The sequence below is a fragment of the Phycodurus eques genome, chromosome 1, assembly GCF_024500275.1.
Source record: "Phycodurus eques isolate BA_2022a chromosome 1, UOR_Pequ_1.1, whole genome shotgun sequence".
Lineage (NCBI taxonomy): Eukaryota > Metazoa > Chordata > Actinopteri > Syngnathiformes > Syngnathidae > Phycodurus > Phycodurus eques.
The window spans coordinates 25,719,862-25,743,809 of NC_084525.1; the positions used below are offsets into that span (position 1 = coordinate 25,719,862).

The window sequence follows — 23,948 nt, forward strand, 5'->3', positions numbered from 1 at the left end:
ACAACACCATACCTACTGTGAAGTATGGTGGTGAAAACATCATGCTTTGGGGCTGTTTTTCTGCAAAGGGACCAGGACGACTGATCCATGTAAAGGACACAATGAATGGGGCCATGTATCGTGAGATGTTGAGTGAAAACTTCCTTCCATCAGCAAGGGCATTGAAGATGAAACGTGGCTTGGTCTTTCTGCATGACAATGATCCCAAACACATCGCCCCGGCAACGAAGGAGTGGCTTAGTAAGAAGCATTTCAAGGTCCTGGGGCCTCATGTACAAAAGGTGCGTACGCATAAAAATGTGGCGTCCGTTCTTTTTCACGGCAAAGTTCAGATGTAGAGTGACATGACCGTGGAAATGTGCGGTGCCTCACGGCAACTGCATGGCTGGCGTACGCACGTTTCTGCAGGTTTTGGTGCTTTGGCGACACTTAGAGGTGATGCTGGGAAACTGTTCTCATAAATCTGCACACCAGAGACGCATGAATATGGAATTGAGGAAAGGACTGAGAATTCATTTGTTAACGAGCGTATTTAATGAAACACTGATATTTGTGTGGACACCTATTAATTGATCGAGGCGATCATTTATGCCGCCTATTGCACTCACAATCGCTTCGTGACTCCAGCACATGCACTGAAAAAAAAAAAAAAAAAAGAGTCCTTTGAATTTACTTAATTTGAACATGTGACTCCACATGAACATGAACTCTGACTCCGGTCGTATAGGGACCGAACAGCACGTATCAGGGGGTTCAGTACCCCATACTCCCGAAGCACCCCCCACAGGACTCCCCGAGGGACACGGTCGAACGCCTTCTACAAGTCCACAAAACATGTAGACTGGTTGGGCGAACTCCCATGCACCCTCGAGGACCCTGCCGAGGGTGAAGAGCTGGTCCACTGTTCCACGGCCAGGACGAAAACCACACTGCTCCTCCGGAATCTGAGATTCAACTGCTGTTTGGTGTCAACAACAGTCAGGACCCGTCCTCCCATCCAAAGGCGGAGGGAGGCAACCGCCTATCCGGCAGTAAGTCGGATAGGTGGTACACAAAGTACACAATAAAATAATTACTCAAGGACTGAGTAAATAGCGAGTAAGTTTCGATTTTTTTTTACCATAGTATGAACATCAATAAAATTAAAATAAAATAAAATGTAAACGTGCAAATTCTGATATTGATGTGTGTGTACATGTATGTGTGTCTGTGTGTGTGCATGCACAGCGAAAACTACACCACCACATCGGCAATTTACTGCAAGGTGTTTTCTCAAGTTACAAGCGGACTGAAATATCCACGCTTGGGCAGACAGTGCCAGAAAAATACTACAATACCTGAAAGCTGCTGTTTTGTAATGTAAACACGAGTAGCGTTGCCTTCAGTGTCACGAAGACCTTCCGGACATGGCCGCCACCTAGGCACAACGATCAGCAGGGCTGCCTTGGCTAGTGTTAATACCTATGCCCGTGAAGCCCAATAGAAGACATTGTGTGAGGTCCTGTGACTTTCTTGTGTCGTTTGATTGGTGAACTAGACTTAAACGTCACTAGGGCTTAAAATGGATTGGCGCAAACAGCGGCCAATGCGGAAGTCGTAGTCTCGCGCACAAAATAGTTGATAAGTAATCAATAATTGACAAATAAAAGTAGCGAGCGACATTTAGATCATTGTAACGACGTAAAAGTACCGTTATTTTTTTAACAGCAGAAGCGGCGGAAGTGTTTTTTCTGGTCTCGTCAACTCCTGTGACTTATCCAAAGCAGGTCCCGAGCACAGAGGTAAAACCTCAGGCCAATACGCTCGCATATTAGTCCGCCGCAGAGTAATTTTAAAAAATGAAATCTGTGTGTGGATGGGTGGAATGGATCTAGCTGCCATAGCTCCCAGCGTTCAAGGAGTACGAAACAGTTTATGATGTCAGCGACCACCCTCCCTCCAAGTAAAAACTCCCTGGATCTATACGATTCACGGAAATGGCCTATTTTGACTTCAAAACGCAACTGATTTGGATGTATGAATAGTGATTGAAAGTGGATCGGTGGCTCTGTCTATTGTTTACCACCTGTGGAGGGATTACAATTTGTTCTAAATGGCGGTGGTAGGCTATATTAAATTAGCTAATGCTTACTTTACTGTAGACATGCAGTTGTGTAAGCTAGTTCTGCTTTGCAGTTCACACATTACACTATCTTCTTAAGTGTGAAATTTTCCCAAACCTTGGACATTATCTTTTATGCATTATTTCCTCCTGGCTCGTACATTTTGGCATGAGAGTCTGTAATAAAATTTGTCTGCGCAGAAAAATTATCACCACAAAATTGTGTGTTATAGAAAAAAATCTGCAATATAAAATTAGATTTGTATGAAAGAAAAGTGACCGCCGAAATGGCAAGGGATGACTGGACATACATTTTATCTATTCTATATTATCTATTCACAACACGATTCATTCCCCATCCTTAGTTATTAGTTATTATTTTTTCCTTTGGGTAGCAGTGCTATGTGGAAGTATATTGTCGTAGAAGTAGTGTGTGTATGTATGTATATATATATATATATATATATATATATATATATATATATATATATATATATATATATGGTTCTGCGTCCCATTAACTTGTGGTAGTACTGGTATGATATAATATCTTCTTGTAGTATTAGTATTTAATATTGTGTGTAGTATTGGTATCTTCATACTGAAGTCATAGTTTTAGTAGAGTGAGAACACTTGGTAGAGTAGTATGTGCTAATACCTTGTCATAGTAGTATCTGAGTGCGCGGCTGAGTTTGTCATAGTTCATGTTGTGTTTGTTCTTGCGCAGGCCCCACAGTCGCGCCACTTCTTCAGCATCAAGCAGCTTGAATTCGCCGTCCTCTCCAGTCCAGGAGATCAAGTGACGCTGTCGCTGGTCGTCCAGTAGATGGAGCAAAAACTGCCAGAGCGTGATGGACGGATCCATGGCTGAGGGACAGAAATCCAACAGGGATGGCTCACAAGACTGGTTGATGACAAATCAGCAATAATAACACATCCACATGTGCACACACACAGAGCTTCCTTCCTCACACATGCATACGAGTAGCCTTGTCATTGGCTGAGTGGTTATGCAACAATCTCATCAATCATTTTTGGAAACAAATCACCATGGCGACCAGTAACTATGGAGACACAGAGCCCAGCTGCTCTGCTCAAAGGCACTTCAGTTGCTGTGTGCGTGGTAAACGCTGTGGCAAAATTTATCAGACTCCAAATCAGCTTCTAGTGGACCATCGGGTTCTAGCACCACTGCTTGTTCTCCATTTTCGTGCTCCACAACCCAACCAGAACCTGCGGATTTCCTAAGATAGATGCCTCCTTTTTTACCACCATTTACGTTTATTGTGATGTGACAGTACCACGTGTTAACAAGGGACAACCCACAGTGCCTACACAGTGGGATGGCATCTGTAAAAGCTGAAATGGCATTTTTAAAGCTATCGTTTATAGTGCTGCTGTCTACAGTGACCAAATTCCCCCCAATACTATGATAAGTCACGCCTTAACCAAAACACCCTATGCCTGCACAGTATATGTGGAATCTGTAAAGCTGATGGTCACACAGAGAACGTGCTGGCATATGCACGAGTAGTACTATGCTATGTAATATTTGTAGAGTAGTGTCTTGAGATACGAATGACCCGACTAATGCTGCATTCACATTGGACACATACCATTCACGCAAAGTGATTACGTATAAAGTCAAAACAAACGCTTGAATAGGCGTGAATCTGCGACAGGCGACACGTATGACGCGATTGACGCTATGCCAGTGGTGTGAGCACACGAAAATTCACTGCGTCGCCCATTTGCCCGACCTGGGAAATGTACTTCAAGCCACAGATCGCGTCTCGAGAGCTAACCAGCTTTGAGAATGGTGAGCAAAGGGCCAGCCGGGAAGGGGGGGGCAGTTGTGGCCGCTCACAACGCACCGTCGCCGCCTGTGAGTCTAGCGGGCCGGCGGGCTGGAAGTGGAGAAGAGCTAGGAAAAACAATTATAATAATAAAAATGTCAAAAGAACCAGCCGGGAGCACAGTCATCTGGGCGCTCCCTTAAGAGGACCAAGGTGGGAGGAGCACATCAAGGAGCAAATGAGGCGAATAATGCATGTTCAGTGTGTATAAATGTATTAATCACTCCCGCAATCAAATTATGAGCTTCGCGCTACGAGCCGTCGTCTGTCCGATGTTTTTCTTTTGCTTTGACTTGGGAGTGCATACGAGCGCTGTATGGTGGCAGTGAACTTAACTCTAGACTTTACACCGATCTGATCGGCCTGATCGGTTTCGGACAATAATTAGCATTTCATGCTGATCGGCTTAAATGTCATAATCAAAAGACATTTACTCCGCGTCTCCATCGTGTACAGTATATTTGAATCCAAAAGCCAGTTTAGTTTTAGCCTTTTCATGTGTCTTTTGACGTAGTACTGTAAATATCTGACCACCAAGTTATTTTTGAAAAAACATGTCGGCGGTGTGGGACAGACAACACAAATGCAAAAAAAATCCTGATCGTGCAAAGCCTACTTAATTCACTCTGCATTTGTAGCCCTTTGGCAAATAGTTCTTCAAAAAAGAAACTTCAAGCCGTTTATTGCCACTCCGAGTTGGGATGGTGGGATTCCCAACAACAAAGCATTGCCTTGGTGTAAGGGTATTGTATAGTAGTACCTTGTCAAACTTGACATATGTGTTAATACTTTGTCACACTAATACTATGCAGTAGTACCTTGTCATAGAAGTACAATGTAATCGGGTAGGCACAACTTGGAAGCAGTGGTCACCACGGCAACAACCGGGCAAGGATGGAAGTTCAGAGCTTTCTTGCTTTGGAAAAATCCTGCCATCCGATCATGCTTTGTTACCATCACACACACGCACACAAGATGCGATACACGAGGTTTTGAGTGCACCACACTTTGCATCCCAATGAAATAGACAACATGTTGCGCTCTGTCTCACACACACACGCCTTACCGTTGATAAGCGGGTTTGAATCCATCTTGCTCAAATTGCCGTTGTTGTTTACTTGTGCAAGCTGTCTCACAGCTCCTCCATGTTGTATTTATGTCGTTCCTCTTCTTGCACGCCTCTCCACTCGCTGTTTGTATGCTTAGGGGTATGTTTGTGTGCGTGTACGTGTTTGCGGCTGTCAGCGCGGCAGCATGTCGGCGGACTTGCGGCTGTTATGTAACAGCTCCAAGGCGCCGCTGGCGGGCTGCGCAGCGTCCATGGTAACACCCAAAAAGGCGAAACTTGAAAAAATATATAACAAATAAATTGAAAACAGGAGCCGCGAGAAACGACGACTCGCCCTCCCGTAATAATAAAATAGCGCGTCTAAGCACTTAGTGTACCTAACGGACGTCCAAGTGTTGTGTTATGTTCACGTCAGCATTTTTACGTGGACGTCGATCGAGTTGTTTTTTTTTTTTGTGCGTGTTACTAACGAAATGCTATGCTATGCTAAGCTAGCCAGACTTCCAAATCTCATCCTCCCCGGTGGAATCTCGCGGTGCCTCTTCAAACGCGAGTTAAGTGTTTTTTTTTTTGTTTTTTTTAAGGAAAGCAAAATTCGACTTCCCTGGAGTGGTGTTTTGTGCGTGTGTGTTAACCTATCGAACTAACATCGTTAGCATTAGCTCCGTTGACAGCTCTCCGAGTCCCCCGCCTCTCGTGTGCGTCAGCCCACCGAAGCCGCTCCACTGCGGGGGCTGCGGCCCCAGAGTTCACCCCCTAGAGCCGCCAAAACTCTCCCCCAAAGTGTCAAAAAGTAGTTTGTAAAAACGTCCTGTGCTTCTTCCCGACTGAAACGCAACCAACAAAGGAAAAGTGAACCTCTCATCTGTTTTTGGTTTTTCCCTCTTCCGGTTTGGACGGACACCTCCTCCTCACAACTTTTTACCTGCGTCAAGTCACGTGGCTTAAGGCGTTCGCTTTTCCGTTTTTTACTTTCAGTGTAAAAGTGTTGTTGAGTAAACACCGCTTCTCAGTGGATGATAACAGCATGCTGCTCTTCCCAATTTCTCTTATGATCCGACAGGGGCATCGAAACATTTTCTTCCAAGGGCCGTATAAAAATAAAAAAAATCAAAGGATACTAGGGCCACTTTACCTTTAATGTATATTTACCGCGCTAAAAGCAATATGGCCATCAGTGTATGTAATGATTTGGAAAACTGTTTAGTATATATTTGTTAAAAAAAAAACAGTTGATAAAGCATAAAATCAAACATTTTTGTGTGGTCAGGGGTCTTGAATCCCACTATAGATCTGCAGCACATGTCCACATTCAAAACCAAAACAAGAACAAGCTGTACTAAGCTGGCCTTGACACATAGCAGAAAGTTTATCAAACAATTGCGCTTTCAAGACACGTCTTACCGAATGATGTGAGATTGGTGGGAAAAAAGGAAGTGAGAGAGAACAAATTTCTTCTTCTCTTCACCTGCCTTGCCATGTACAAAATAAGTAGTACAAGGCCAGGAGCCGCCAAAAAAAATAGATTGGCCGGTTTACACACTCCTGCTCAGTGATTTCCAAGCACTAGGCCCCACTGCACATTAGTGTGCAGAGGTGGCAAAAGTGCTCACACTCTGTACTTAAGTAGAAGTACAGATACGTATGGAAGAAAAAGACCCTGGTACAAGTACTAATTTTACTTTAGTAAAAGAAAAGTACAGATTCTGAAAGGACAACAGTAAAAAAAAAAAAAAAAAAAGAATAATTTTTAGTGTGAGTTACAGTGCCGTGAAAAAGTATTGGCCTCCTTCTCAGATTCTTATATTTTTGCATAGTTTACCCACTTTAAAGTTTAAGATCAAACAAATGTAAATATCAGACAAATATAACCCACATGCACTTAAAATGCAGTTTTAAAATAGTAATTTCATTTATTAAGGGAAAAAAAAATTATTCAAAGTTACCTGGCCCTGTGTGAAAAATAAATTAATAAGTTAAATCATGAATTGTGGCTAATCACAATTTATGGTAAATTTTTACTGATCACACCCAAGCCTGATTGCCTCCAGACCTGTTCAATCAAGATAACACTTAAAACAGAATCTGTCCCGACAAAATTAAGTCAGACAAAAGAGCTAAAAAGCTGCAACAAAATGACACAATCCAAAGAAATTCCAGAATAAAGTAATTGACATCGATCAGTCAGTTACAAAAGCCATTTCTAAAGCTTTAGGATTCCAGCGAGCCATAGGGAGAGCCATTATCTTCACATGGAGAAAACATGGAATAGTGGTGAACCTTCCCAGGAGTGACTAGCCTACAAAGATTACCCCAAGAGAACAGCAATGACTCATCCAGGAGGCCACATGCAGTATACATATTACAAATTACAAGACTTCGTAGACTATAGGTTGAAAAAGGAACACAGGGGGCTTACTGAAATTCTTAGCTGATACGGGCATACAGTCAGCAAAGATACATTTTAACTGTCGTCTGAAAAATTTAATTTCCAAATTTCCAACCCCAAAACGTCAGACGAAAAATCTACAACTCCAATTCCAATGAAGTTGGAACATTGTGTTAAACATAAATAAAAACAGAATACAATGATTTGAAAACCATGTTCAACCTATATTTAATTGAAAACACTACAAAGACAAGATATTTAATGTTCAAACTGATCAACTTGATTGTTTCTTAACAAATAATCATTAACTTAAAATTTTATGGCTGCAACACGTTCCAAAAAAGTTGCAGCCATAACATTTTTATTTTTTCCACTGTTTACCACTGTTACATCACCTTTTCATTTAACAACATTCAGTATCCTCAGTTTGGGAACTGAGGATACTAATTGTTGAAGCTTTGTAGGTGGAATTCTTTCCCATTCTTGCTTGATGTACAGCTTCAGCTGTTCAACAGTCTGGGGTTTCTGTTGTCGTATTTTACGCTTCATAATGCGGCGCACATTTTCAATGGGAGACAGGTCTGGCCAGTCTTGTACCGGCACTCTTTTTCTACAAAGCCACACTGTTGTAACACATGCAGAATGTGTTTTGGCATTGTGTTGCAGAAATAAGCAGGGGTGTCCATGTAAAAGACGTTACTTGGATGGCAGCATATGTTTCTCCAAAACCTATATGTACCTTTCAGCATTAATGGTGCCTTCACAGATGTGTAAGTTACCCATGCCATTGGCACTAACACAGCCCCAAACCATCACAGATACTGGCTTTTGAACTTTGCTTCCATAACAGTCTGGGTGGTTCTTTTCATCTTTGGCCCGGAGGACACGACATCTATAATTTCCAAAAGCAATTTAAAATGTGGACTCGTCGGACCACTGAACACCTTTCCACTTTGCATCAGTCCATGTTAGATGAGCTCGGGCCCAGAGAAGCCGGCTGCGTTTCTGGGTGTTGTTGATAAATGGCTTTTGCTTTGCATAGTAGAGTTTCAAGTTGCACTTACGGATGGAGCGCCAACCCGTATTTACTGACATTGGTTTTCTGAAGTGTTCCTGAGCCCATGTGGCGATATCGTTTACACATTGATGTCGGTTTTTGATGCAGTGCCGCCTGAGGGATCGAAGGTCACGGGCATTCAATGTTGGTTCTTGGCCTTGCCGCTTACATGCAGTGATTTCTCCAGATTCTCTGGACTTTTTAATGATATTGTGGACCGTAGATGATGAAAAATCCCTAACTTCCTTGCAATTGTACATTGAGGAACATTGTCCTTAAACTGTTCGACTATTTTCTCACGCACCTGTTCACAGAGAGGTGAACCTCGCCCCATCTTCGCTTGTGAATGACTGAGCAATTCAGGGAAGCTCCTTTTATACCCAATCATGGCACCCACCTGTTCCCAATTAGCCTGTTCACCTGTGGGATGTTCCAAACAGGTGTTTGATGAGTATTCCTCAACTTTCTCAGTCTTTTTTACCACCTGTCCCAGCTTTTTTGGAACATGTTGCAGCCATACAATTTTAATAAAGTTTATCACGGTAGGCCGACTGGTTAGAGCGTCAGCCTCACAGTTCTGAGGACCCGGGTTTAATCCCCGGCCCCGCCTTTGTGGAGTTTGCATGTTCTCCCCGTGCCTGCGTGGGTTTTCTCCGGGCACTTCGGTTTCCTCCCACATCCCAAAAACATGCATCAATTGGAAACTCTAAATTGCCCATAGGTGTGACTGTACGTGCGAATGGTTGTTTGTTTGTATGTGCCCTGCGATTGTCTGGCAACCAGTTCAGGGTGTACCCAGCCTCCTGCCCGATGACAGCTGGGATAGGCTCCAGCACGCCCGCGACCCTAGTGAGAAGAAACGGCTCAGAAAATGGATGGATGGAATAAAGTTTATCAGTTTGAACATTAAATATCTTGTCTTTGTTGTGTATTCAATTAAATATAGGTTGAACATGATTTTCAAATCATTGTATTCTGTTTTTATTTATGTTTAACACAGCGTCCCAACTTCATTGGAATTGGGGTTGTAATAACGGTACAGATGTTACATTTGGGCATGACAATTTATTGCTGGTCCTGGATCAGAAATTATGCATAACTGACTGTGTCATTGGACAAAAAATGCTAAGGCAGATTTTATCAAACGGAAGAAAGTCCTTCGAGTTCTAAACTACCCAAAACCCTTCACTTGTTATTTACATGACCTTGTGTTGACAGACGCAGGTTTTTTGGGGAAAGGAAAAGTACGTAGTTGGAGATTTGATTCCACCCAAATTTTCGTGATGCGTCTATCGCACTTTGTATGTATTTACATTTAGTCATGTTTTGATTATCAGTGTCAAAGATAATATACAAATAATACTGGTAGTATAAAGTTGATAATGGATATTGACACTATACTGATAATGTATATACTGAAATAACTATCGCTGCACTTACAAAATACTGTCTAGATATGGGAGACATGTTAAAGTAAGAATTTAAGTTAGTGGTGGGAGCACAATTGACAAAAAATATTTTAACAATTTCATGACAATTCTTCGAAAGCTTTTCTCTGACAACAGCTTTCTCTCAGATTTCAATTTGACCTCAGAACACATGATAGCTACCACCTGCAAAGAACTACTGGAAAGTCAATTAAATTAGTTATATATGAGGATGTGTGTGCCCCCTATCCTTTTTTGAGATTGTTTTTGCAGGCACTCCATTGGACCGGATCCATTCGGGTCTACCAAAGCCAGATCTGCCGATGGGCATACAAACCGTTCAGGTATTGCACATTATCGACTAATCAATTTAAGGAAACAAGTCCAATCAGCACTCCTAAGGCTGGCCGACAGACCGCAGCATGACATCAAACCCGGTAATTTTGTGCTGATTAAAAACCTCTGGCAGAAAACATGGAGACATCAACGCTCGCTGGGGCCTTTCCAAGTCCTCCTTGTGACCCACACTGCAGTGGAAGTTGCTGAAAGAGCTACGTGGGTTCACACATCACATTGCAAGAAGGTCCCAGCGCCTCCTATGCTCCCGACTCCTCCACTTCCTTCACCTTCTACGACAGTTGAACGTTAAGGGTCACGCACTTGCGTAACTCGGCAGAAGAACAGAAGAAAGATGATGACTAAAACCCTCCCTCGGTGGTTCAGCGTCAACTCTAATAATTGTGCTAAAAATGTGTGTTGAATTGTGTATTGATGCTTCCACTTTTGACAGTTGACACAATTATGGTCTAGGGTCGCGGGCTGCTGGACCCTATCTCAGATAATATCGGAAAAAAATAACACCAGAGTTCGTAGTAGTTCAAGGAGGAAATGTCATCTATTCCTGCTCGTTATGAGTCATCCTGTGACAGGCTGACTTGTCAAAAAAGGTGGACAGGTCAAAATCTGGCTGAAAATCAACTATTATATCAGAAAACAAGCCTGAAATTATTACTTAATCTATTTTGGGGGGAATTATTTCTTCAGACACCATTTATAAGTCCAGAACTATGGAATAATTCAATATTAAGGACTATTTATTATTATTATTATATAGGCCCTTTAGGCACAGAAACAAAAGTATTTGCACTTTACTTCCCACTGTTACTGTGCCGAGAGCCACTTAATTGGTCCAAAAATTATTACAGTACATCACGTCTCAAACTCAAGGCCGGATGCCAGATCTGGCCCACTGAATCAGTTTTTGTGGCTCACCAGAGCAAATAGAGTCTACTGTTTCTTACTAAATAAAGTGCATCAAGGTATCGTAAGTTTTGTGTCGTACGTGCTATAATTTGTGCACAAGAAATAAAACAGATGTCATATCCAAGGTTCTATACAAATGAAATATATAGTCATTTTGAGAAAAATACTTTCTAGCTTTGTCTTTTTATTTACATCAAAAGAAAATATTTTTAAATAATCCAACTAACTTAAATGTAATGAACACCAAAATGCCACACAGTGTGTTGGTTCTATGCAGAGTTAGAAATAAAATGTGCACAATGTGAGCAAGCTGCTGATGTGTTCCTGCGAGGACTTTATTTGAACAATTGTTTCTCCGGTCCGTTATGATGCTGCATTGATTGAGCATTGCGTTGACGTGGCAACTATCTGTCTTTGAATGTCAGAGCAATACCTCCTTCATCAAGTTACACTCAATCCACAGATTCAATCCATAGACATGGACATAGCAGGACATCTATCTGCTTGCGCACGTCCATATACATGACCATCCACAAAATCTGGTCACCACGTTCAGGTTTATCCTGCTGACCGTGTGCTACTGGACCATGCCCCTCCTCACGAGGCATCCAAAGAAAGGAAAAGTCTAGAAGACTTCTCTTCTGCTACGTTCTGGAAGCTCTGCCAGGCCCTGAAGTTCTCGTAGACCCTGAAAGACAACAAGACAGTAGCCAAAGTTTAACACTGTCCCATAACCTTTGGCCTTATCCCTACTACCCTTAGATGTCCTCTAATTTTAATGCACTCCACTGAGAACCACACTAACACGGTACAGGGACAATGATTGCTAGTTTGTAGTGATGGCAAGATGAAGCTTCATGAAGCATAGTAACACTTTGGCCATTGGTTCGAGTAATGGCCCATTTCTGGATGCTTCCTGAGCACACGAAACCACCTGCTGGCCAAGTATATAATCACAGGCAACTGTATCTTAGGCCACATAATGTGTGATGCATTGCAATATGGTGGTTGTTGTGGCACTTGGAAATGACTATGAATGCCAAAAAAAAGTTTGACCAAATATTGTGTCAACATGAAATAATAAATTTTTTGAACTTAATTCAGTGTGCGTAAGTTTCCAAAACAATAGTAATCAGATACAGGCACATCTAAAAAAAAAAAAATAGAATATGGTAGAAAACTGAACTGATTTCAGTACTCATACATATAGTCATTAAACACTTGAGAAAATACTTTTCAGAGGGCAAATTCCTGCCTAAATTCTACATTAAAAATAAATTCCATTATTTCATAATAGTTTGTTACGTTATGTTCTAGTTTCTAGAGATGGTGAATATGGAGTTGTCATTTGCTGTAAGCTATAATCATTAAAATTATACATGAATAAAAAAAATCCTGATATCATATTTCAGTGTGTGTGGTGCATCTCTACAATATGAGTTTCACTTTTTGAATTGAACTACTTAACTAAATTAAGCTTTTGACATTATTATAATTTATTGAAAAGTACCAGTATGTCAGATTGTGTTATGTGTTTGTCAACTTTGGAGAATGGCATAAAACCTCATTTTCACGGAGCTACTTGACGGGGTCAATATTGCTGTGTCAAAGTGTCACACATCGCGGCAAAATCTGAACCACTTCCTGAAGTGGTCATATGGTACTGCCGGGCAGCCAAGCTTCGGATGTCGTCATTTCCGGCCCCTCCCCCAAATGAAGTAAGCTTCAATACGCGGGACACGCCCCCTTCATTACTCAACACACGCCTTGAAGACTCGGCACAACCCGCTACATCACTACTAGTCGGGGACCTAGTGATCATCATGATGGGGTGAGAGGTGAGTCCATCACTCGGTTCATGGGCGATCGATCGTTGCCAACAGCCTCTGTAAACATCCACTCCCTCCTTAATTCTCGCCTGTTTCCTCTCTTAATGGCCATCCGCTTCTATCTTGACAATCGCACAATGTTTTTGTGGTTCAACTAAAAAATACAGTACAGTATACAACAGAGGTAGGAAAAAGTCATTGCTTTGCAAGTCACAAGTCTCAAAGTCTTTGCCCTCAAGTCTCAAGTCGAGACAGGAAAGTCCTGAGTCAAGTTCCAAGTCCTACACTTGAGTCTTTCTACCAACAAAATAAACATATTTTAATATATATTTACGTTTAAGTTTGTGTGTGTATATATATATATATACACACACACACACACATATATATATATATATATATATATATATATATATATATATATATATATATATATATATATATATATATATATATACACACACACACACACATATATATATATATATATATATATATATATGTGTGTGTGTATACATATATATATATATATATATATATATATATACATACACACACACACACACACACACACACACACACACATATATATATATATATATAGAGCCCTGCGATTGGCTGGCAACCAGTTCAGGGTGTACCCCGCCTCCTGCCCGATGATAGCTGGGATAGGCTCCAGCACTCCCCGCGACCCTTGTGAGGAGGAGCGGCTCAGAAAATGGATGGATGGATGGATGGATGCTTGCAGCACTCTGTGAACAGCCAGCCTCCTTAGCTACCTTTGTGGCTTACCCATCATATGGAGGCATCAATGATGTTCTGATTAAATTTGTCGTGTTGATTTTGGAGACGTCCCCCACGAGGTACTGCAGTGTTGCACAGATTGCAAATAGTTTGAAGTTATCGGCTGTCACGTATGTGTTACGTCACAAGACACGCAACAGGTTCCAGACTCGAACATACAAGACGCCGCTGGAACATACAAGACGGCAGCGCCAAACGTCCCTGCAGTAAATAAGATTGGGTCGGCTGTAATGTCCTAATTCAAGGATCCGCTCAATGAGGTCATCGGTTGGATCAGCGAATTATTATTGGCGGATTCAAAATAGCCAATCAGATCAGTGGAAAGTTTTGATACAAGTAACAACAGAGGGAGTACATAAAACTCAACTGCTGCACATCAAAACAATTCCGGCATAGAAATAAAAAAAGTATACAAATACTCCATGTACAAGTAGTCAAGCAAGAAAGACTTGACTTGGTCTTATAAAAGCTATTCATGTTGTTTTTATGTGTGTGTCATGATGATGAAACTGACCTCCAGCACCAGGCGGATGTTTGCTTTAATTTTGGCACAGTCTTTGGTGAGCTGATCTGTGAACCTAACACACACACACACACACACACACAATTGGCATGGGTAGCATCTCACATTGGGAACAATGGATAATGCTAGCCAACACGATGCTACCACCTTGCAAAATGTTCATTAAAAGTCAAACTGGATTTTTTTTTCAACTAAACTTCCTGTATCTTATTTCCTGTTAAGTTGCGTGAGTCTTCACTGACGCTGTTAGTTGACCCGTCTTCTTGTCGATGAAGGTCAGAGCTTCAGCGTGGTCCATCTCTACAAAGAAGCCAAAGCCCACCAACACAAAGATCCTGGACGAGTCCTCCCTGTGGGGACGAGGACAATTGGTCATTAGTACTGAGTATAAGAAAATTAGAGCGAGTTCTACCAATTTGTTTGAAGTAAGCTGTTGATTTGTACAGTACTTATGTAGCGACACAAAAGTGGGGAGGTCATGATGGAGAGCATCTCTAAAGAGGATATATGTATTTTTTTCACAATTTAAGAGTTTCAAAGTGTCTTATAACATGTCTGACATGCTTTTGTCAAGTTTTCACCGATAGATCAAGAATTCGTGACGCTGTTTATCTAACGGTAATCTGTGAACCCCAGAAAACTTTAATTTAACTTTACCGCCTCCACATATACTTAAAGCAAGCGCCTGTAGAGATTCCACTGTAAATGCTAGCAACAGACAAACAATTTTCTCACTCCACAAAATTTTCCAAGCACCCAATTCTTTACCACCACACATGTACACACCGGACACCTTTAACTCATTAATGATGTTTTTAAATGAAAAAATCCAAATTATTCAGTTTAGTCCCCGAACTCTTTTACTACAAGGCCACGGTGTTGTAACACGTGCAGAATGTGGTTTGGCATTGTCTTGCTGAAATAAGCAGGGGCGTCCATGAAAAAGATGTTGCTTGGATGGCAGCATATGTTTCTCCAAAACCTGTATCTACCGTTCAGCATTAATGGTGCCTTCACAGATGTGTAAGTTACCCATGGCATTGGCACTAACACAGCCCCATACCATCAGAGATGCTGGCTTTTTAACATTGCGTCCATAACAGTCCGGATGGTTCTTTTCCTCTTTGGCCCGGAGGACGCAACGTCCACAATTTCCAAAAACAATTTGAAATGTGGACTCGTCAGACCACAGAACACTTTTCCACTTTGCATCAGTCCACCTTACATGAGCTCGGGCTCAGAGAAGCCAGCGTGCTTTTGCATTGCATAGTAGTTTCAAGTTGCACTTACGGGTGTAGCGCCGAATTGTATTTACTGACATTGATTTTCTGAAGTGTTCCTGAGCCCATGTGGTGATATCCGTTACACATGATTGTTTTTGAAGAAGTGCCACCTGAGGGAACGAAGGGCACGGGCATTCAATGTTGGTTTTCGGCCTTGCCGCTTACATGCAGTGATTTCTCCAGATTCTCTGAACCTTTTGATGATATTATGGACAGTAGATGATGAAATCCGTAAATTCCTTGCAATTGTACGTTGAGGAACATTGTCCTTAAACTGTTTGACTATTTTCTCCCGCACTTGTTCACAAAGAGGTGAACCTCGCCCCATCCTTACTTGTGAATAACTGAACAATTCAGGCAAGCTCCTTTTATACCCAATCATGGCACCCACCTGTTCCCAATTAGCCTGTTCACCTGTTTTAGTTTATCAGTATAAACATTAAATATAATGTACTTTGTAGTGTATTCAATTAATTATAGGTTGAACATGATTTGCATGTTATTGTATTCTGTTTTTATTTATGTTTAACACAACATGCCAACTTCATTGGAATTGGGGTTGTAGTTCTTCAACTACTACTGCACGCACTGAGCTATTACCCTCAGTAATTGCCTAATTTCCTTCTTAGGTGGGTCCTACTGATAATCTCACATTATTTTAATGTGGCTCTGTGTAACACTCTTGACACTGTAGTGCCATTAAGACCTAAAACGCGGACGAAGATATTTACTCCTTGGTTCACAGAGTAAACCAGAGAACTAAAGCAAGCATGTTGGAAGCTTGAGTGCAAATGGCGTGCAACTAAACTTGAGGTCTTCCGTCAGGCATGGGGGGATAGTTGGGATAGGCTCCAGTACAAGCGCGACCCTAGTGAGGAGAAGCGGCTCAGAAAATGGATGAATGGATATTAAAATATTTTTATTTTATTCGGTAAAATTACTTGAAAGAATTCGAAACTAAAAGTGTAGGACTTGCGACTTGACTCGAGACTTGCCTGTCTCGACTTGGGATTGAGGGCACAGACTTGAGACTGATTTATGACTTGCTAAGCAATGACTTGGTCCCACCTCTTGGATTTAATTATCTTTTTTACTGTGACTACTTTTACTCATGAGTGTTCGGTATCGTAGGGACACAGAGACTGCAGGTGGATGGGTGGGAAGGTTGTATTTGTGTCTTTTTATCATTTGCCATGTGTAGCACTTTGTGTTGGTGCTATACAAATAAATGCTTGATTTATTGATTGATTTATACTAAATGCAGCATTATTATTATTAGAATGTTGGAAAGTGTGAGCTTACACTTCAGCCTGAACGTAAAAGTTACAGCCCAGGTCAACGTCTGCCTTGAGGTGGTGAGAGTCTGTCTCCTGTATGCACACACACAACACACGTGTATGTCACCTGTGATGTTTGTGTGTGTGTGTGTGTGTGTGTGTGTGTGTGTGTGTACCTGCAGAGCCTGCAGGGTGTTTTTCAGCTGCAAGTAATGAGATATTTGCTCATAAACGGAATCTCGTTGCTCCATCACTCTCCTGGAAAACAACATAAAATGGGTGTTAAACAGAGGGTGCTCCTACATGGTGTCAAACGGTTGAGAACCACTGTATTTCTGAATATGTTAAATAATTAAATGTGCTAAATAACAATTTCCACCCCCACATCAAGTTTCACAGTCAATGATATCTAAGCTAGGCTATAAGTTCCAGAGGGATAGAAACATTTTGACACGGCCGCCACTATCATGTCAAAGCCAACAGGTAAGCAGAGCTGCAGTGTTAGCACATAACAATGTTACCAGCATTAGCTTCTGACAATATCCAAAAATAATGTTTGACTAAGTGATAGATGCTCGGAAGAGAGGTTTTGTGTTTGGCCATGTCATTCGGCATGCTGATTGCCGTTGATTTTGGCAGCTTGGTGATAAAATGCTGCATGTGAAAATGAAAATCTCGGTGATGATTCGATTTTAGTGTGTGTCGGGGGAGACGCACTGATTAGCGTTAGCTGCAGTTTTTTTTTTTTTTTTGGGGGGGGGGGGGTGAGTGATGTTAACGTGGTGGAAGTGCATAAATAAATGCATAATGTGCCCATCAAAGGGGACAGTACACCTAAATGCCACTCTCCCATCGTTTGGACAAGGAAGTTAACGGTCTACGACAGAAAGACACATCCAAATATGCTGGCAGGCTTTCCGTCATCGTATTTATAAAGGCGCCAGGGAAACGTGTTGCTGTCAGATACAGTAATCTTAGCTGTGATGCAACGTGCAGTATGAGGGCGTCAGTCTCCACAGTACAACTACAAAACGAGTCCAAGTAATGATATGGATTAGTCACAGCGATCCGTCTCTTACTGTAAATCTTTCTTCAGTACTTCGTCAATGAACCGTTCATACTGTAACACCTTCGAATCCACTTCACCATGAGAATTAACGTTAATTTTAGAGGTAGCTGGAGGAGCCATCTCCGCTGGCTTGTTTTCTGGGTACGAGGGCGTAAGTTTATGACGACACGGGGCGAGGCAAGGCAGCTGTGTTGTGACGTCTTCCTTGTGCGACGTTGCGTAGGCGCTCTGGAGCAAAAACAAAACGCAAAGAATTTCCTGTAAGTCCGTTCATGTTGTTGTTGTTTTTTTAACGTAAATTGAAGTGAATGCTTGTATGAAGGTCTACATGTTTACATTCGGCACTTAATAGCGGCGACTAACCAATTACCTGCCTACTTGTCGTTGTTGCTAAAAAAAAAAAAAAGAAATAAAATAATTAATAATCTTGATATTAATATTGAATCTCGTTATAAGGGGGGGAGGACACAAATTCGGGGGGTTGTTAAATTGTTTCTACAATTTAGCAATAACGTGTCTACAAAATGCTCAATTATAGCCACAAAATACTAATTTGTGGCAACAAATTAGGTGTGCCGTGCGCACGAAAGGACTCAATGATAACATTTTACTTAACTGCGCAAAAGATTATTAATTTACAAGGAATGATGTATCTTTGTTTCTCTATTTTTTCCAGTGAAGCATATTAACAGACAGAACAAATACATGCTCTTATATTAGATGGCAGGAAGTATATACTGTAATTACTGTGTATCTACTTTTTGTGACATTTTTGTTTGTTGTAAAATATGTGCCTTAGCTCCATAAAGGTTGGAAATGACTGCTCGAGTCAGATCATGTATTCTAATCAGTCAGGTCAAACCAACATTACAACATGACAGAAATAATGGGAGCTAACGTAACGTAGTTGAATTACTTTATTGTAATTAAATTACTTCACACACACCGAAACATTAGAGCATGACTCAACAGAACGCCAGCATGTTTACGCACAACTGTTAGTGCTAGGACTAGTCTGCGAGGCTACATAACGTTTTGTTTGCCTGCTTGCCAGTGAGCCCAGTGATCGTAAAAGACGGGATGTGGTATCGGAATACAAGATTTTATTGCAGTAGTCTGACATAGTGCAATCGTGAAAGACCAAATTTGTCTTGTCGTCTGAGCCACGCAATACATGTCTGTCTCAGACGTGTTGTCTGTCACACACCGCCGACATGTTTTTTTTTTTTTGAATACCTATTGGTTGTCAGGTGGCACGGTGGACGACTGGTTAGCGCACCTGCCTCGGGGTTCATATCCGCCTGTGTGGAGTTTGCATGTTCTCCCCGTGCCTGTGTGGGTTTTCTCCGGGTACTCCTGTTTCCTCCCACAGCCTAAAAACATGCATGGTAGGTTCATTGAAGACTCTAAATTGCCCGTAGGTGTGAATGTGTCGTGAATGGTTGTTTATATGTGCCCTGCGATTGGCTGGCGACCAGTTGGTGTACCCTGCCTCTCGCCCGAAGATGGCTGGGATAGGCTCCAGCACGCCCGCGACCCTTGTGTGGTACAGAAAATGGATGGATGGATCGATATTGGTTGTCAGATATTTACAGTACCACTTCAAAAGACATTCGACAAGGCTAAAAATAAACTAGCTTTTGAATTCAAATATACTGTACACGATGGCGACGCGGATTAAATGTCTTTTGCGGAGCCGATCAATCATTGATCGGATCGGCAAATTATGACATTAAAAGTGATCAGCCGATCAGCATAAATTGCGAATTATCGGCCGATACCGGGCGGCACGGTGGACGACTGGTTAGAGCGTCTGCCTTACAGTTCTGAGGACTTGGGTTAAATCCCCGGCCCCGCCTGTGTGGAGTTTGCATGTTCTCCCCGTGCTTGCCTGGGTTTTCTCCGGGAACTCCGGTTTCCTCTCAAATCCCAAAAACATGCATGGTAGGTTAAATGACGACTCTAAATTGTGAATGTGAGTGCGAATGGTTGTTTGTTTGTATGTGCCCTGTGATTGGCTGGCAACCAGTTCAGGGTGTACCCCGCCTCCTGCCCGATGATAGCTGGGATAGGCTACAGTACGCCCGTGACCCTAGTGAGGAGAAGCGGCTCAGAAAATGGATGGATGGACGGCCGATACCGATCAGGCCGATCAGATCGGTGTAAAGTCTACCAAATACAACCACATTATTTTTGGTTGGCTTAACAACTTTGAGGGGGGCTTCTGCCCCAAAATAGACCTAGCGACGCCACTGGTCACAACCACAAAAAATCTCATCTGCATTAAACATTTCAAAAACTAGGTGGTAAAAGTATTTCCCAACAAGGTCATCAGAAAAGAACAAGGATTACCTAGCGCCTAAATAATGAGAAATCGCGATCGCCAGAAATCCGGCACTGCGAAGTTGAAAGAAAATGGTGGCGGGTTTTCTGGATTTAGTAACATACCTACGTATTGCAGTTTCAGGCAAAGGTGCATTCAATTTGCTTTCTCAAATGTCCAATTCCCAAATAAGTTTATGGGAATGTTATTTTTCGGGAGGAAGTTTATCTTCAGCATTATTCACTAAACACAAGAACAAAATTAAAAATTATTCTATAGTTTGACCAACACAACATTGGATACAGCCAACAAATAAACAACTCTTTACTGTAGGCAAGCCTAAATCTTATGATGAATTGTTATGAAGAACAAATCGTTATTTTACTATTGAATTGTAAAAAGAAAATCCTTCCATCACAGTAGAATATTGACTCATTGATTTAACATCACTTGTAAAAATGTAATACTGTATTATGATGGTCTTATTAGTTGCGGCATTGCTGTCAGTTTCAGCGTAGTATAGAGAGAAAAGATAAAGATAAAGACATGAACAAGATGTGCGTATAAAAGCAGTTTAACATTTAAACTATATTAAATGTTAATTAATGTTCTTATAAATAAAGCAAAAGTGTTGATGATTCATGTTATTTGATAATCCTCAAGAAGGCTCTTAAGGACTTTACATAGAATTTTCTCAAAATTAAAACTTTTTAGTTGAAGATAAATAATATTTGAATTCTCGGTGGTATGAGTAGGCTAACTTTAGCTGATTTAGCAGACAATTATAACAGATTTCAAAAGCAGGACAAAGTGGTCTAAACTACATGGTGGGGGGGTCAGAGGTGACTATGTTTACCAAGGGCCCCCAAATGATTAGCTAGTTATGCCCTGATTTGGGCCAGGCAGCCGCCGCCGATCCGGATGACAACCAAAGTGAGATTATTGGCTCATGCATTTATGAAGAAGGCCGCTTGCTAGCTGCGAGAACTAATGTGAATTGCAGGACTCATTGACCACCGACACTTCAAACGCACGTCGTGGTAATAAATGTACATGTTTCAATTTGGCATCTTGTCTTCCTCGATGCGCTGCTCCCCGCAGCTGGGAAAACCCATGAGCCTGACTATTTAGCCAGCAGCGGCTGGACGGCGGATTGAAGCATTTTACGAAGCGGGGGAAAAACTAAACCATGAACACCGTTCACACATAGTAGAATGAACGTGCTGACTTTCACTTTTATCAGGAAGGGCTTTTGAGTTTTGATGCAGGCAATTGTGATTCGCCACCGTGGTGAACGTGGGCAATATTCGCGAACGGGCTGTGCGAACCCTGCTTCTGTTAACGAAAGAGAAACCCGGAGTGGTCACAAAAATTTATTTAATCTGACATAAGTAATAATAAAAATGTAATGCAAATTTAGAGATGTTATGCTTGGCCAGACTGCTCGAATCTGATTCGACCAAATGAAGCAGAAGGGTGGCAAAGCAATGTCTCGACACTTGGTTCAAACATGCAGGAAATCACGTGATCACTGTGAAAGAGGCTTCAAACGTCACAGCAATGTCGAACTGGGTGGGCATGTCTGTAACTCATTCAAAACCCCTTCATATGTGTCAGAATCACTCGCCAATTGGAGGGTTTTTGGAGAGATTAAAGCGTTATTGATGTAGTACATCACTATCATTTTGAACAAACAAGCCGTGGAGGAAGAAAAATATTATTACAAAATTTCTATAGTGATACATGCACATTGAAATACTTTGTCTCCATAACGGCGACAAGTACTACTGGGATTAAGCGTGAATTTGCGCCCTCGATGCCTATAAAGTGTGCTGGCCGGTAGACTTGCAGCCCGGGGTTTTTAGCCTAGTGGACTTAGCTGTCAATCTGTGAGGACGGTGGTGGCGTGTGTTCGAGCTCATATGTGGTTGAACCGTGTGGGACTACCATCGTTACGTCAAATCTTATACATGGCTTGTTGGCTTCATATCTTACATAAAGCAAAACACATCTTTGATGTAGTGTCAATTGCTGCCAGACACGACATGGACCAACGATTTTATAAAAACAAAACAGTTGTTCATCATCACCCATTTGCCTCAGATTGCCATCGACAATAACAATACAGTCAATATCCCTGTTTCAAAAGGTTTTGAGGTCAGTTTACTCAAAATAGTCGGTAAAAGCCATGGATTAATGTATGAATAGCGCTATATAAATGAATTAGATGTTGAAATAATTTGATTTTACACACACACCCTGGCTACCTTGTATTTGATCTGTTGCCTTCTGGCAAACGCTACAGGTCAGTTGAGTCCTGTACCAGCAGGCTGACAAACTGTTGTTTCCCCTGGGCCATTAACAACTGCAAACAATCATGGATTAAGGCTCACACACCACACATTAATAACCCTCCCCTCACCCACCCTGCTCCAATTCCATCCATCCATCCATCCATCCATTTTCTTTACCGCTTATCCTCACTAGGGTCGCGGGCGTGGTGGAGCCTAGCCCAGCTAACTTCGGGCGAGAGGGGGGGGTACACCCTGAACTGGTCGCCAGCCAATCGCAGGGCACATATAAACAAACAACCATTCGCACTCACATTCACACTTGCGGGCAATTTTGAGTCTTCAATCAACCTACCACGCATGTTTTTTGGGGGATGTGGGAGGAAACCAGAGTACCCGGAGAAAACCCAGCCAGGCACGGGGAGAACATGCAAACTCCACACAGGCAGGGCCGGGGATTTGAACCCCGGTCCTCAGAACTGTGAGGCAGACATGCTAACCGGTCGTCCACCATGTCGGCCTGCTCCAATTCCCTCAGAAAAAAAAATCTCAGCACCTTATTTAAAATGTCCAGTCATTTTTAACCTTTTATCTCAACTGTGCACTTACATTGTCCTTATTTAAAAATGCACTGTTGTGAAAGACTGTGGTCAAATGTGTAAATGTGTGTTTTCAGCATATTTTGATAGAATACAGGCTCTTCCACTTTTCTGCTTTTTATAGTCTGTTTTTTATTGTGGATCTTGTTTGTGCACTGAAGCTCCGATGGAGCACTTCAATTTTCATTGCACTCTAGTGCAATGACAATAAAGGCTATTCTGTAACTTGTTAAAAAACAATTTTAAATTTGCCCTCCTAATGTGTAGGCACCTATTATGAGACATCACATTGCAGTAATAGTCACTTTGGAAAATGTATCTACCGAAAAACACAATGACAGACAACTAGGATATGTAAACAGTGAGACACATGACAAGCATGAAAGAAGCTTTGTTACGCTTCCCTTTAATGCAATACAGTTTAGCTTTTAGTTTAAAGTTTAGGCAACTGATGGAACTCTTTTAGCATCTATCCTTCCTCTTTAACCGCTTATCCTCACAAGGGTCGTGGGTGTGCTGGCACCTATCTCAGCTGACTTCTGGGAGGGGGGGCACCCTGAACTAGCCGGCAGACAATCGCAGGGCACATATAAACAAACAATAATTTGCACTCAGAGTCACACCTACAGACAATTTAGAGTCTTCAGTCAACCTACCATGCATGTTTTTTGGAATGTGGGAGGAAACCGGAGTACCCGGAGAAAAAACACACAGGCAGGGGGAGAACATGCAAACTCCACACAGGAAGGCCAGATTTGAGCCCGGGACCTCAGAACTGTGAGGCAGAT

At 41.9% G+C, this 23,948-nt stretch overlaps 3 protein-coding genes across 14 annotated transcripts in view; 1 reads left to right on the plus strand and 2 right to left on the minus strand.

Moving 5' to 3' along the window:
* Positions 1 to 5,949, minus strand: part of elk1 (ETS transcription factor ELK1) — a 38,938-nt gene extending 32,989 nt beyond the window's left edge. For 6 of the 7 annotated variants that reach the window (XM_061684974.1, XM_061684953.1, XM_061684951.1 and 3 more), the window contains exons 1-2: positions 5,024 to 5,949; positions 2,760 to 2,968 (exon numbers count right to left, since the gene is read on the minus strand). In XM_061684974.1, coding sequence (XP_061540958.1) covers positions 2,760 to 2,968; positions 5,024 to 5,048 — 234 coding nt within the window. In that variant the 5' untranslated portion in view covers positions 5,049 to 5,949. Of the gene's footprint in view, positions 1 to 2,759; positions 2,969 to 4,775; positions 4,903 to 5,023 lie in introns of all 7 variants that reach the window. The other variant, XM_061684952.1, reaches the window with a different exon arrangement.
* Positions 5,950 to 11,337: 5,388 nt separating this feature from the next.
* Positions 11,338 to 18,092, minus strand: uxt (ubiquitously-expressed, prefoldin-like chaperone). Its single transcript, XM_061685098.1, has 6 exons — positions 17,958 to 18,092; positions 17,055 to 17,136; positions 16,904 to 16,971; positions 14,561 to 14,668; positions 14,310 to 14,373; positions 11,338 to 11,850 (listed from the first exon to the last, which is right to left on the minus strand). Exons 1-6 carry the CDS (start codon positions 18,065 to 18,067, stop codon positions 11,788 to 11,790), a joined length of 495 nt encoding a protein of 164 aa, XP_061541082.1. The 5' UTR covers positions 18,068 to 18,092; the 3' UTR covers positions 11,338 to 11,787.
* A 17-nt stretch (positions 18,093 to 18,109) lies between these two features.
* The window catches only part of hdac6 (histone deacetylase 6), a 48,362-nt gene continuing 42,523 nt past the window's right edge, over positions 18,110 to 23,948 (plus strand). For all 6 annotated transcript variants that reach the window (XR_009769148.1, XM_061684999.1, XM_061685017.1 and 3 more), the window contains exon 1: positions 18,110 to 18,207. The gene's annotated coding sequence lies outside the window, so the exon portion shown is untranslated. The remainder of the gene's footprint in view (positions 18,208 to 23,948) is intronic.